Source organism: Staurois parvus, unplaced genomic scaffold (assembly GCF_062004578.1).
Source record: "Staurois parvus isolate SC_StPar_1 unplaced genomic scaffold, SC_StPar_1.0 ptg000068l, whole genome shotgun sequence".
Taxonomy (NCBI): domain Eukaryota; kingdom Metazoa; phylum Chordata; class Amphibia; order Anura; family Ranidae; genus Staurois; species Staurois parvus.
In genome coordinates this window covers 5887589-5903546 of record NW_028317864.1, presented here as the reverse complement: position 1 = coordinate 5903546, position 15958 = coordinate 5887589, and the positions used below count along the sequence as shown (strand labels likewise).

The 15958-nt window shown below is 41.5% G+C and overlaps 1 protein-coding gene and 1 long non-coding RNA gene across 19 annotated transcripts in view; one reads left to right on the top strand and one right to left on the bottom strand.

The window, feature by feature from the left end:
* FNBP1 (formin binding protein 1) overlaps positions 1 to 10820 on the bottom strand; it is a 315711-nt gene extending 304891 nt beyond the window's left edge. For 6 of the 18 annotated variants that reach the window (XM_089669053.1, XM_089669066.1, XM_089669067.1 and 3 more), the window contains exon 1: positions 10319 to 10817. In XM_089669053.1, the coding sequence (XP_089525179.1) occupies positions 10319 to 10342 (24 nt within the window). In that variant the 5' untranslated portion in view covers positions 10343 to 10817. Of the gene's footprint in view, positions 1 to 10318 lie in introns of all 18 variants that reach the window. The other 12 variants (XM_089669060.1, XM_089669063.1, XM_089669052.1 and 9 more) reach the window with 5 other exon arrangements.
* Positions 1 to 15958, top strand: part of LOC149469512 (uncharacterized) — a 61970-nt gene that overhangs the window by 822 nt on the left and 45190 nt on the right. The gene's annotated exons all lie outside the window — the stretch shown is intronic.

Below are 15958 nucleotides of genomic sequence, written 5' to 3'. Positions count from 1 at the left end.
AGAAAGAAAAAGGAAAGATAGGAAAGAAGGAAAAAAAAAAACAAGGAAAAGAAAAGGGAAGAAGGAAAAAATTAAAGATTGAAAAAAGGAAATAAGGAAAAAAAGAAATGGAAAGGAAGAAAAGGTAAAAGAAATAAAGAAAAAGCAAAAGGTAAGAAGGAAAAAAGGAGAAGATGAAAAGGAAAGAAGGAAAAAAAGGAATAGAAGGAAAAAAGAAATGAGGAAGGAAGAAAAGAAGATAAAAAAGAAAAGGAAAGAAGGAAAACAGGAAAAGAAAGAAAGGAAATGGAAAAAGAGAACAAACCCATAAAAAAGAAGATTGTCTAGGACTGCACCATGCAGGGAAAAAGGAAAAAGACCAGTAATGAGCTTGATTTAGACAGGAGAACTGGGACCACCGTGTAGGAAGGGATACTCTAGGAGTGCACCATGCACAGACAGAAGAGAAGCTACCAAGCCTTGTACAGCCTGCAAAGATCTAGGGCCCAGTCATATGCATAGAGGGTACAGAAAGGAGCACCAGACTAAAATCAGATAAGAGGGTTTTTAGCCCTTTTTTTCAGTACTTAAATCAGTCTTAGTTCTGCAGTTTGCTTCTTGGTGTCTTTTGTATTTCTCCAGTAGGCATTTAGTCGTATTTCATCAGTGTGGGGTTTTTTTTGTTTTTTTTTAGTATTCATTTCACTAGTCAAATGGTTTTATTTCAGTATTTCAGCCGACTCATATATCTTACTGATTTTATGAGTTAGTTTGTTTTATATCAGCAGCTTGGTCTTAGTGTGTTCTTTATTACTTGTTCAATTAGCCAATTAGTCCTTTTTCAGCTGCCTGATTTTTCAGGACTTTTTTTACACATTTTCTTTTTGATGCAATTTAATATATGTTTATATTATCTACTTTCTTTATTTGTTGTTTTACCATGTGTATTGCTTGTATAAATTACCATTCTCTAATTCAAGTCAAGACAACGGACGTTCTTGTGATTAATTTGTTGTTATGTGATGTTCTAGAAATCGTGAAATTATGACTATGCTTTGTATATTGTAGACCTGATGGAGGAGGAGTGGTGTTGCCACCTGAAAAGTTTTGTCTTAGTTTCTTACCAACAATTAAAATCATCCTGAACCCCTTCATCCGGGTTTAGTCTGGTGCTACTTTCTGTATTTCCATAGTTTGAGATACTGTTGGGTGCCCATTGGGGAAAGCCTTGCTGGGTGGAGGTTGTCTCATCAGAGCTATTGAGCTTCTTCAAAGTTTTCCTTCATCTGACTACATAGGCAAGTCTAAGGCTGGCCATACATTATACAATTTTCTCGAGATTTTTGGTTTAGATTTACCAAAAAACATATAATAGGAGGTCAGAACTAACAACACTTTCAATTGTATCCAATTAGGAAGGCTCTTGCACTACATAGCTGAAGGTAAATCTAAAGGAAATTGGGCAGAAATTGGACAGAAAATTGTATAGTGTATGGCCAGCCTAAAGGTTCCCAGCGAGAGGAGTTAGAAATGAACCTAGTATATAGAAATAACAGATCTCATTGGTGACTACAGGGATTAGAGATAGGACTGAGCCTTGAGTAAAGAGAAGACTAGGTAGTGGGGTCTGTATAGAGGACAGGTCTCGGCTATGCCAGGCATAGAGAGAAGAGTCTGAATATTGTACAGAGTATGGACGGACAAATTCAATTTAAAGAGATGGGCAGTAAACACACCTATGACATCGCCAGGACCATATTCTTTTGAGCCTTTGCTATTTTTTCTTGGATTTCTATCTCCTGTATGTCAATTTAGGTTGCTTTAAGGTAGTTTTAAATCTTTACATATTCACAGTGAAGTGACAGGCCTCAGGTGATACACAGAAATGAAAACAATCCTACATACGTTGCACCTGTTTATCTACATCAGTCTTTCTCCTACATCCATTCAAAGTGCAGAATTTACATAGGATTTCCCAACTCAGAAAAGCAGGGGGCGGGGAGCTGGAGTTACATTGCTGAGGAGAGTTCTGACAGCTGATTGGAGAGAAGGAACACACCCCCTTCATACAACACACAGGAACAGAGCTGATCCTGTCAATCAGGATGTGCCCTCCCCCGTCATCATTTTTGTCTTGGTGTCAGGAAAACTTGTCAGAAGTGAGTTGTACTTTTAGCAGATGAACAAGGCAGCAGGCAGAAACGACACTCAGTGCTCTGGACGGAGACACATACACACTAAAGAGGGATATGCTTTGTTTATATTTTATGTCTCGAGGTTTACAACCACTTTACCATGTATGTAAACCCCAGCGATTAACTTTTATTTATCTTCTCTTTTGGTCTAAAGCCAAACTATGACCAATAATATGGCCTGGCATCTCTTCCATTCATAAAAAGACATGTACAAATTTGGATGAATGCAAGGCGTTCTGTGACTGAAGTAAGAGCCTGATATTTATCCACTCCTCCTCCAATCACAGAGCATCTTGCATTCATTGAAAAGAATACAAGACAAGGGGGCTGATTTACTAAAGGCAAAGAGACGATGCACTTTGTGAGTTCTGTAGCACTCCACAAGGCCATTTGCTCCAGAGATTAGTAAATGAGGTAAGGTTTCACTTTGGAAAGAATGACCATTTACACGTAAGGAAAATAATTTTTTAAAAAATATAATTTTTGCTTGCACATGATCGGATGAGGGAAGTCAGCCAGAGCTTCCCCTCATTTACTAAGCTCTGGAGCAAATTCCTTTGCACAGTGTAACTGCATTTGCAAAGTGCATAGTCCATTTGCCTTTAGTAAATCAGCCCTATTGCATGAATGGAGGTGGTGCAGGGCAAGCGACCCCACAGTGATCAGTGTACTGCAACCTGAACTACCAGTCTCCGCACTGACACAAGAGTGCTGCCTGAATAAAAGGAAGATGTGTAACAAACACTGCAGAGGCCAGAGATGGCGCACACACAGGGGCGGGCTGACCATTTGGAAACTCTGGCACTGCCCGAGGGCCCGGGGTCAGTAGGGGGCCCCATGAGATGCCCCTGGTACCTTTTTCATAGGCTTTTTTGAGTTTGGGCAAGGACACAGGGGCCCCATGATCCCCTATTGCCTGGGGGCCCCATGAGTTGTCAGTCCGCCCCTGCACACACATCACTACAAGTAACTTCTTTTCACTGTGCGTATGACCCAAAAAACATTTTTGGCCATACCTCAGCTTTCAATAAAAAAAGTATTTCAGTAAGCTCGTAACGTTTCTGTGCTCTCTGCAGCGTTATTGCAAAGAGGTACCCCTCCAGCTATGCTATGTTGGTAAAGGGAGCAGCGGGAGGTGTTCTGTAGTTCTAACACATTGGGGTTGATTTACTGAAGGCAAGCATACTGTGCACTGCAAGTGCAGTTGCTCCAGAGCTTAGTAAATGAGGTAAAGCTTACCCAATCACATGCCAGGAACATTAAAAAAAACACAGCATTTTTGCTTGCACGTGATTGGATAATAGTAATCAGCAAAGCGTACTTCGTTTCAGACCTTCCCTTCAGATCTAGAGCAACTGCACAGACTATTTGCCTTTAGTGAATCAACCCCATTGTGTTTCAAAGGGTGACGACACTGTCATCCACAGATGAGTGAATGTTGTCACTTGAGGACAGAAATTGTGTTACTGGCAGGATCATCAGGTGAAAAAGCAAAAAAAAAAAAAAATTTATTTTAATAGACATACAGAATTTTTTTTTTATTTTTTTTTTACATCTGTGCATTGTGGTGTGCTGGGGTCAATCAAAATGAACTCACATTATTCTGAATGGAGCCAAAGGTAGAAGTATGGGAGATAGCATTCCAAACCTATTTTAAGAAGTGCAACCAACAGCAGTGCCTCATCCTCAACCTGCCTCCTATATTTTAAATCCCCGACATGAAACCAACAGATCAGGAGTTCACAGCTTGCAGACTTCACTGACTGCCTGCTTGTTGAAAATGAATGCTTGACCAAATCGGGGAATCCCAGATTAGTATGACAGTCCTGAAACCTCAACCTTTTATATGCAAGTCAATGGGGGGGGGGGGGGGGGATTTACTAAATCTGGCAGCTATGCGTGGTGTCCAATCAGCTTCTAACTTCAGCTTGTTCAATTAAGGTTTGACAATAAAACCTGGGAGCTGATTGGACTCTATGCAGAGCTGCACCATAGATTGCATTCTCCACTTTTAGTAAATAACCCCCAATGTGTACAGTGCAATCAATAGGCAGCTCTACAGATCAGACTTTATCAACCTTTCTAAGAAGCAGAAACCCTTCATATAACTTTTACGCCTCAGGGAAACCCTGCTAGTAATTACTGTAAATACAGCTCACAGTACATAATAAAAGAATAGAGAATGTGATGTACTTAAGCTGGCCATATATGGATAGAAATTCCTACCGAACCGGCCGAATTTTGAACAGTGTATGGCCATGCCCATTTGTGAGAAGTCGATCTTTTTATTGGAAAATTTCCGCTTGATCAGCACATGCAATCAATGGGTTGCAGTGCTGATCAGTGTATTCTGATGGTGGAAGAGACCTGCTGTCAGAATACAAAGACACAGCGGGAAGGATTCCCCATCCACCTGGAATAGGTGTATGGGGAAATCAGCTCAGTGTTTTTGTTCAGCCGACTGGCTGAATGAAAAAACTGTGTAAAGTCGGCCATAGATGGATAAAAATGCAGCTGTTGAGCAGGGACCAGACGAATTTCGATGCATGTATGGGCAGGGAGGTTGTACAGAAGTCAATCTACCAATCAGCTTCTGCAGAACTGCCCGGTCAGGTTTTCCCCGCTTAACCAACGCCACCGGCTATAGCCTGCAATGCTGATCAGTGATCCTGATGGTGGAGAAGTCTCTGCTGTCAGCGAGGATTCTTCCATCCACATGGAGTGTGTGGATGGGGGAATCAAGTCAGTTTTTTGTTTGTTTTTTGTTTAGCTCGTTGGTTGAACACAAATAAACTGCCTAATGTATGGCAGGCTTTAGAGCATGTGACACCCAGGGTTGCTGTACATGACTACAATTTCTATTAAAATAATTTAAAAATAAAATGAATAAATCCTCATGTACATTACTGATCCACACAAAGGGCCGTCTTCTTCCACCCAGAAGGCACAGTTGTTCCATGCAGTGGTGTGCAGGAAGTCAGCTGAAATCAATGACAGTCAGCTGGCTGAGCGGACTTCCACGCATATCCTGGAGTGCAACATCCATGCCGATCCGATGTGTGGATCAGAACTTTGCATTCTAATGTGTGCACTAGACCTGCACTGATGTGCACTTCAGGATGTACAGATCCGCGCAGCCAGCCAACTGTCACTGATTTCAACAGGCTGCCTGCACACCACTGCATGGAACTGTGCATCGTGGGCAACTGACGATGGCCCTTAAGTCGCATGAGTGTACGGATTGGTACCCCAATGTGAAGGAAGCATCATAATCAGAAAAGAAAGGCAGACAGTGCAAATTGTAGTGTTTGCCTTCATTGGTAGTTAATGAGCAAGAGCCCCCTTACACTGGTAGTCAATTGGCAGGAGCCCCCTTACATTGGTATCCAATTGGCTAGAATCCCCTTACATTGGAAGTCAATGGGCAAGACCCCCTTACATTGGAAGTCAAAGGCAAGAGCTCCGTTACATTGAAAGTCAATGGACAAGACCCCCCTTACATTGGAAGTCAAAGGCTAGAGCCCAGTTACATTGGTGGTCAATGGGCAAGACCCCCCCTTACATTGGAAGTCAAAGGCTAGAGCCCAGTTACATTGGTGGTCAATGGGCAAGACCCCCGTTACATTGGTGGTCAATGGGCAAGAGTCCCCTTACATTGGTAGTCAATTGGCAAGACTCTCCTTACATTGATGGTAAATGGGCAAGAGCCCCCTTACATTGGTAGTAAATCGGCAAGACCCCCCCCCCCCCTTACATTGGTGGTCAGTAGAAGAAGGGCTCCTGTCATTAGCAGTCAGTGAAGAAAAGCCCTCAAAAAATGGTAGTAGATGGAGAAAGGCCTCTTACAATGTTGGCTGGTGGAGAAGGGCCCCTTCTATTGGTAGTTAGTAGAGAAGAACCCCTTTTCCAGTTTGGGAGCAGGAGAATGGACCCCTTACACTAATGCTCAATAGGAAATATACTTATTACGTTGGTGGTCAGTGGGAAGAACGTTCCCCTTACAGAGATATAAGAAAAAAAATCCCAGCGATTGTAGAGGTATCTTCTCTGCACTTCAGAAATTGCTGATTACGCAAGGATCCCCTAACAACCTCTGGAGGAACCCTAGCTGAGAAAGGCTGATTGAGATCGAAGAACCAATGCCGTATCCACATGACCTACACAGGGACCGTACCATGCACACAGCACTGTATGGAGATTATGTATATGGACTATTCATCAGAAATACATATATAAAAATAAGGAGGACTGTGAAGGCACATATCTACTACTGAGTGATCTCGTATAGATACAACAGACTGAGGAACTTTGTATCTGTAATAGGTTTGGGATGTGCAGTGACAGGTATAGCACAGTGGATTCACTAGGTGCACTGAGCTGGTATTAATAATAATACGCAGTATATGATACATATGTCTATGGGGTATACAGCACAAAGTGTACAAAACATAGAAATGGGAGGCTTACTGGGGATAAAGATCTGCCTGGACATCATGGAAATGGAAAGCGAGTCCCATGCCTCCAGTATGTGTGACACCATGGATGGAGACCATGGTGATAATATTGTATGGTGATGGTGGTCTATATGATGGTGATGGTCTTGGTCTGTATAGTGATTAGGTCTATATGATGATGATGGTGGTCTTGGTCTGTATGGTGATGGTGGTCTATATGATGACGATGATGGTGGTGGTCTTGGTCTGTAGGGTGATGGTGGTCTATATGACGGTGGTGGTTATGGTCTGTATGGTGATGGTGGTATATATGATGATGCTGGTCTCGGTCTGTATTGTGAAGGTGGTCTATATGATGATAGTGGTCTATATGATGACGATGATGGTAGTCTTGGTCTGTATGGTGATGGTGGTCTATATGATGATGATAATGTATGGTGGTTTATATAATGATGGTGATGATGGTTTTGGTCTATAGGGTGGTCTGTATGGTTCTGGTGGTCCTGTATGATGATGATAATCTGATGATCTATATGTCCCTCTGTATGATAATGATGTATATAATGATCTATATGTCCCTCTATGCTGCTGGTGATGTATATGATCTATTTGTCCCTCTCTACGGTGCTGGTGATGTATATGATGATCTATACGTCCCTCGGTATAATGATGGTGTATGTGATGATCTATACATCCCTTTGTATAATGATGATGTATATGATGATATATACGCCCCTCTGTGTAATGATAATGTATATGATGATCTATATGGCCCTCTGTATAATGGTGTATATGATGATCTATACGTCCCTCTGTATAATGGTGTATATGATGATCTATACGTCCCTCTGTATAATGATGGTGTATATGATCTATACGTCCCTCTGTATAATGATGATGCATATGATTATCTATACATTCCTTTGTATAATGATGGTGTATATGATGATCTATACGTCCCTCTGTATAATGATGGTGTATATGATGATCTATACGTCCCTCTGTATATTGATAGTGTATATGATGATCTATACATCCCCCTCTACAATAATGGTGTATATGCTGATCTATACGTCCCTCTGTATAATGATGGTGTATATGATTATCTATATGTCCCTCTGTATCATAATGATGTATATGATAATCTATATGCCCCTCTGTATAATGATGGTGTATATGATGATCTATACGTCCCTCTGTATAATGATGGTGTATATGATGATCTATACGTCCCTCTGTATAATGATGGTGTATATGATTATCTATACGTCCCCTCTGTATCATAATGATGTATATGATGATCTATACGTCCCTCTGTATAATGATGTATATGATCTATACATCCCCCTCTATAATAATGGTGTATGTGATCTATATGTTCCTCTGTATGGTGCTGGTGATCTATATGTCCCTCTGTATGTTGCTGGTGAGGTATATGATCTATATGTCCCTCTGTATAATGACGTATATGATGATCTATACGTTCCTCTGTATAATAATGGTGTATATGATTATCTATACGTCCCTCTGTATAATGGTGTATATGATCTATACGTCCCTCTGTGTAATGATGGTGTATATGATCTATGCGTCCCTCTGTAAAAGGATGTATATGATCTATATGTCCCCCTCTAAAATAATGGTGTATATGATGATATATATGCTCCTCTGTATGTTGCTGGTGATGTAATTGATCTATATGTCCCTCTGTATAATGGTGGTGTATATGATGATCTATACGTCCCTCTGTATAATAATTATGTATATGATGATCTATACATCCCTCAGTATAATGATTGTGTATATGTTGATCTATACGTACCTCTGTATAATAATGGTCTAAATGATGATCTATACATCCCTCTGTATATGATCTATACGTCTCTCTGTATAATGATGGTGTATATGATGATCTATACGTCCCTCTGTATAATGGTTGTGTATATTATCTATACGTCCCTCTGTATAATGATGATAATAATGGTGTATATGACGATCTATACGTCCCTTTGTATAATGATCTATACGACAATCTATACATCCCTCTGTATAATGATGGTGTATATGACGAGCTATATGTCCCTCTGTATAATGATGATGTATATGACCTATACATCCCTTTGTAGAATGGTGTATATGATGATCTATATGTCCCTCTGTATGCTAATGGTCTATATGTCCCTCTGTATAATAGTGTATATGATGATTTATACGTCCCTCTGTATAATGATGATGTATATGATGATCTATATGTCCCTCTGTGTAATGATGATGTATATGATGATCTATACGTCCCTTTGTATAATGATGATGTATATGATGATCTATACGGCCCTCTGTGTAATGATGATGTATATGATGATCTATACGTCCCCTCTGTATATAATAATGATGGTGTATATGATGATCTATACGTCCCTCTGTATAATGATGATGTATATGATGATATATATGTCCCTCTGTGTAATGATGATGTATATGATGATCTATACATCCCTTTGTGTAATGATGATGTATATGATGATCTATACGTCCCCTCTGTATATAATAATGATGTATATGATTATCTATACGTCCCTCTGTATAATAATGATGATGATGTATATGATGATCTATACGTCCCTTTGTATAATGATGATGTATATGATGATCTATACGACCCTCTGTGTAATGATGATGTATATGATGATCTATACGTCCCCTCTGTATATAATAATGATGATGTATATGATGATCTATATGTCCCTCTGTGTAATGATGATGTATATGATGATCTATACATCCCTTTGTGTAATGATGATGTTTATGATGATCTATACGTCCCCTCTGTATATAATAATGATGTATACGATTATCTATACGTCCCTCTGTATAATAATAATGATGTATATGATGATCTATACGTCCCTCTGTAAAATGATGGTGTACATGATGACCTATACGTCCCTCTGTATAATGATAATGGTGTATATGATGATCTATACGTCCCTCTGTATAATGATAATGATGTATATGATGATCTATACGTCCCCTCTGTATAATGATAATGTATATGATGATCTATACGGCCCTCTGTATAATTATGATGATCTATACGTCCCTCTGTATAATTATGATGATCTATACATCCCCTCTGTATAATGATAATGTATATGATGATCTATACGTCCCTCTGTATAATTATGATGATCTATACGGCCCTCTGTATAATTATGATGATCTATACGTCCCTCTGTATAATGATGATGTATATGATCTATACGTCCCTCTGTATAATTATGATGATCTATACGTCCCTCTGTATAATGATGATGTATATGATCTATACGTCCCTCTGTATAATGATGATGTATATGATCTATACGTCCCTCTGTATAATGATGATGTATATGATCTATACGTCCCTCTGTATAATGATGATGTATATGATGATCTATACGTCCCTCTGTATAATGATGATGTATATGATGATCTATACGTCCCTCTGTATAATTATGATGATCTATACGTCCCTCTGTATAATTATGATGATCTATACGTCCCCTCTGTATAATGATAATGTATATGATGATCTATACGTCCCTCTGTATAATTATGATGATCTATACGTCCCTCTGTATAATGATGATCCCCCGTATGGTTCTAGTGCCGGTGTCCAGCCCGGGGAGGGTCGGCCGGTGTATGACTTACCCACAGCTCGGTGCCCCAGCTCATGGTGTCCCGGGGGGCGGCAGGGACCGTGGCCCGCTCAGTTCTGCAGACAGGACAGGCAGTGACAGTGGCCCTGCAGGGGGCGTGTCCGTGCGGATGCGGTGACCCCCCGGTGGTGGGGGTGATGGTATCTCCCGGTGATGAGGGTGTCTCCTCAGATCGGGGTGTCACGGTGTCATCTCCCTGACGCTGGCGAAGGAGCGGGAGCGCGGACTGCTCGGGAAGCACCGCGGGAGCGCGCACTGGGGGGTTATTCGGCTTACAGAGGAGGGAAGAGCATGCCAGAGCGGACAGGCGTGTCCAACGACTGCACCAAGTGAAGGGCGGAGTCAGCTACCAAATTGGCGTGGATATTCGGCTGCTTATAATCGTGAGGGACAGCCGTGTGGTCGCGCGCTCTGCACTGCGAGGGACCCGGGGAGAATTGCGCGGCCCCGAGCTTCCCGGTACTGAATGTAGACGGCGCAGATAAAGGCGTATAGGACAGCTAGTGTAAGGCACTGGGCGGAGCAAAGATTCTCAGTAGGCGTTCCTACAGAGCTTAAGGGGAGGGGCTTAATTTGACAGCTCGAGAAAGCTTCTAAAAAGAATAACGGTTAACAAGGGGGATCTTCCTCCTGAGCCAATCAGCTCTCAGAGGGCGGAGTCACCAATATTTTGATGCGCTTTGCATAGCAACCAGGACAGGGAAAGTGGGCGTGTCTGGGAGAATGCTGCCAATTCCAGGCAATGGGTCGCCACCTGGTGGAGAGTAGCTGCATGTGTTATACCGTACTATGTTCTAGTATTGTCCATACCATACATGGCACGATCTACCTGTACAATCACATTGCCATCTACTAATACACTATGGCACAAGAAATTCCCCATAGGCAACACTTGGAAAGTCTTTACAGGTCATCAGTTTAGAGTCAGTGCCCGCTTACACCGGTGCGATTTCAGATGCCATTTGGGATATCAAAATCTCACCTGAAACCACATCTAATGAATGTCAGTGTCTTAATGTGCGATTTGCTGCAGCGCGATTTCTAACGTAGTTCTTGCATTACTTTTTCTGCAGTTTTGTTGCAATTTCACATACATAGACTATAATGGAAATCGCACTGCAAATTGCAAGAAATCGGTGAAAATCTTCACAAGTAGCAAGAAGTCACCGGTTATACCGCTGCAATTTAAAATAGCGCAATTTGTTTGCAATTTCAGCACAATTTCAGGTGCGATTTCTGAAGACTTTATTGCTACTTTTTTCAATGATTTCAACGATTCAACGAACAATCTGAAGTGCGATTTCCATTCTAGTCTATGTATGTGAAATCGCAACAGAACTGCAGAAAAATAAATGCAAGAACTACTTTGGAAATTGCGCCGCAGCAAATCGCAAATGCTAAGACACTGACATTCACATTCATTAGATGTGATTTCAAATTGCACCTGAAGTTGCACTGAAATTGCACACAAATCACCCTATTTTTACCTCCCTGGAGGTATTCCCGAGTGTAGCTTGGGGTAAAGTTTCAGCACCACAAGCGGTAACCCCGAGCTACACTCAGGAATACCTTGCAGCGTTGCTCCGTGATCTGTTCTTCTCTTACCTTGTCCTGCGCTCCCGCGATGTCCCTCCTGCAGTGTCCCCTGTAATGTCCTCCAGCCGATGCCGGCAGCTGTCTTCTGGGTTCCGTTCCCTGCGACGTCGGGACGTACGGGGGATGGAACTGGTGGGAATTTTGAAAATTTTAACAGTGACATTCACTAAATACACTAAAATCACACAGTAAAACATTACTGTATCAAACCATTTCACATACATTTTGTCCCGAGTGCTTTGTCCGGCGCCCTGCCTGCATTTTTACTGTTCTTTCTGCCTGGAAAATGAGAAATGTCCATGGCGTCCAAAAAGCGTCCCTTTAGGTCAAAAGCTGTTTTAGACCAGCTAGAGAACAGCGATAGTAAATCAGAACTACTTGCAGAATTGAGTGATAATGATTCGTGGGGGAAATTCGTCATCAGACACTGAAAACGATTTTGCGACTTTGCTCAGTGATGTGCGAACTTGGCGCTATATTTCAAATTTCAGTGTTTTTGGTTTGATTATATTATTGAAATTAAATGTATTATTATATTATTATTTATGATTATTAAATTATAATTTATGATTTCGTGTTTCAAATTTTAACATACCCGGGATGTTTACTAGACTCTTGTTCGGACAGATTTCAGTGAGTTATTCCTAAAAATTACAGGCCTACAATAAAACAAATACATTTTTCCATATTTCCATGCAAAAAAATGTACCACTTTGAGCACAGAAATATGAACATAATCAGACCACTAGGGAGGTTAAATTGCAGTGGTGTGGCCTGTGACTTATTGCTACTTGTGAAGATTTTCACCGATTTCTTGCAATCTGCAGTGCGATTTCCATTATAGTCTATGTATGTGAAATCGCAACAGAACTGCAGAAAAATGAATGCAAGAACTACTAAGAAATTGCACTGCAGCAAATTGCAAATGCTAAGACATTGACATTCACATTCATTAGATGCAATTTCAGGTGCGATTTTAATTCCCAAATCGTACCTGAAATCACACCGATGTGACCGGCACAACTTGGCATGCAATTTTTGTGATATGTGACTTGCCATGTCGCACCCCACCGTCCACAGCGGTCATATCTGTGCGGTTCCGACTTGGCTGGAGCTGCACCAATTTCTCAGGCTTGGTTCACACTGGATGCAATTTCACCACGTTTTCTGAAGATTTGTTTGCAACTTGTGAAGATTTCCCAACGATTTCTTGCGTTTTTCCATTGCAGTGCGATTTCTATCTCAGTCTATATATGTGAAATCGCAACAAATTGCAGAAAAATAAGAACTACGTTTGAAATTGCACTGCAGAAAATCGTGCATGTTAAGACATTCACATTTATTAGATCCGATTTCAGGTACGATTTCAATTCCCAAATCGCACCTGAAATTGCGGCGGTGTGAACCAGGGCTAAAGTTGTACATGTACTACTTTTGGTGCGATTTGCATAGACATCTGTGTCAGATGTCTTGCAAATCGCACCTGAAATCGGCAGGTCACCTGACTTAGAAATCGTGCAATTTCACTGTATGTTGCATGATTTCAAAATCAGGCTTGATGTGACCGGGGTGCAAGTCTTCAGAAATCACGCTGAAATTGCACACAAATTGCACGATTTTAAATCGCAGTGGTGTGACTGGTGACTTAACCATGAACTATAGAGCTAGAATTATTGCCCTCACTCTGACATTCATGACAATACATCACGTGTTGTACAACTGATATTTACATACATGTGCTTGCCCTTCACTGCGCCTTTTACATGGAGAACGGGGGGGGGGGGGGGGGGGGGGGGTGCGGGTGCTTTACATTTTTTTTTCCATTATTTTTAAATTATATTATGCAATTTTTTTTTGCACTTTTAAAATGTTTACTTTTATTTAAAGAGCAGGGCCCTCGAACCCCTCGTGTATTGTATTGTACTGTATTGTCTCATGTCTTGTCCCCCTCAGGGGCGGACTGAGCATTTGGAAACTCGGGCACTGTAGGGGTCAGTAGGGGGCCCCATGAGATGCCCCTGGTACCTTTTTCATAGGCTTTTTTGAGTTTGGGCAAGGTCACAGGGGCCCCATGATTCCCTATTGCCCGGGGGCCCCATGAGTTGTCAGTCTGCCCCTGGTCCCCCTTGCTACTGTACAGCGCTGAGCAAACCCTTTGGCGCTATATAAACACTGTATAATAATAATAATTGCTATCACAAGGGGGTTAAAGTGTCATTACACCCACATCCTAAAAAACAATCAATAAATGTATTACATGATGCTCATACTCTATGCTCAGTCACTATGGGATTCATTTTCTGCATTCTGAAAAAACCTGGTTGATCCTAATGTTCTCTATCTCCCCCTTCTGTTGGGGATTTTGCAGAGCGGTGTATTCAGCTACTGCACATGCTCAGTTTTTAGTGAGATTTTATGCTAAGTATTTCCCCCCTATCACTTCTCAGCAGCCTCTGTGACTATAGTATCATACGTGTTCGTTTAAACTCTGCATAAATGATAGCCTACTCCCTCTGTTCTCCTCCATGCCCACTAACCAGCTAAACACATTGGGGGGGGGGGGGGGGTATTACATCTTGATTGATGGAGGCTTCACCTCCCTGTTATTCCAAGGCTGGAGGGGCTCCACACCATGTAATTGCTGAAAAATGATAACGATTTGATTATATATTTGTATGACAATTTAAAACAGTTTCTTGATATTATTTATTTATTTTTTACTCTGTATTCCAAAGGCTATTGTTTTGGGGGGTTTTTAAACATGACCAGCAGTAGAAGACTAGAAGCTCCTTCTGCCACTGTTTCCCTGCAGACAGGCTGGGAAAGAGCTGGGTCATGTGACCGCTGTATATCAATTAGGCAAAGGTACCTAGATTTTTTTTTTTTAAATTAAAATAATTAGTATCATTATCCATTTACAGTACATAAATAGAAGGGACAATGTACAGGAAACCGTATGTGTTTAGTATCACTTTAACAAGCCCCCTATGTGATAACATGATTCTTATGTATGGGGGTTCTCCACTGGATTCTGATGTAAGGGGGCACTTCAATTCATTCTGATGTAAGGGGGCAGTCTGTTGTATTCTTATGTGAGGGGATTCTCCGCTGGATTCTGATGTAAAGAGGCACTCCTTCACTGGATTCTAATGTAAAGGGGTACTCCACTGGATTCTGATGTAAGGGGCCACTTCACTGGATTCTGATGTAAAGGGACACTCCACTGGATTCTGATGTAAGAGGGCACGTCAATGAATTCTGATGTAAGGGAGCACTCCCCTGTATTCTTATGTAATGGCATTCTCCGATGGGTTCTGATGTAAGGGGGCACTTTGCTGGCATGGGATATAAGGGGGCACATCAATGAATTCTGATGTAAAGGGGAACTCTGCTGTATTCTTATGTAAGGGGCTTCTCTGCTGGATTATGATGTAAGGGGTCACTCCGCTAGATTCTAATATAAGAGGGCACTTTACTGAATTCTGATGCAAGGGGAACTCCGCTAGACTCTGTTATAGGAGGGCACATCAATGAATTCTGATATAAGAGGGCACTTCGCTAGATTCTTATGTAAGGGGGCACTACGCTGGATTCTGGTATGAGGGCACTTAGCTGGAATCTTAAGTAGGGGGGGCACTCTGGTGGATTCCAATGTAACGGGCACTCTGGTGGATTCTGATAAGAGGGTGCGTCGCTGGCTTATGATGTAAGGGGGCACGTCACTGAATTCTGATGTAAAGGGTTTCTCCACTGGATTTTGATGTAACAGGGCACTTCCAGGAATTGAGTTGTAAGGGGGCACTCCTCTAGATTCTGATTTAAGAGGTAATTTCGCTGGATTCTAATGTAAGGTAATACTCCACTGGGTTCTGATGTAAAAGTGCACTTCACTGAATTTTGTTGTAAGGGAACACTGTTGGATTCTGAGGTAAGGGGGTACTTTGCTGGATTCTAATATAAGAGGGCATTTCACTGAATTCTTATGTAAAGGGGCACTTCGCTGGATTCCTATATAAGGGGACACTCTGCTGGGTTG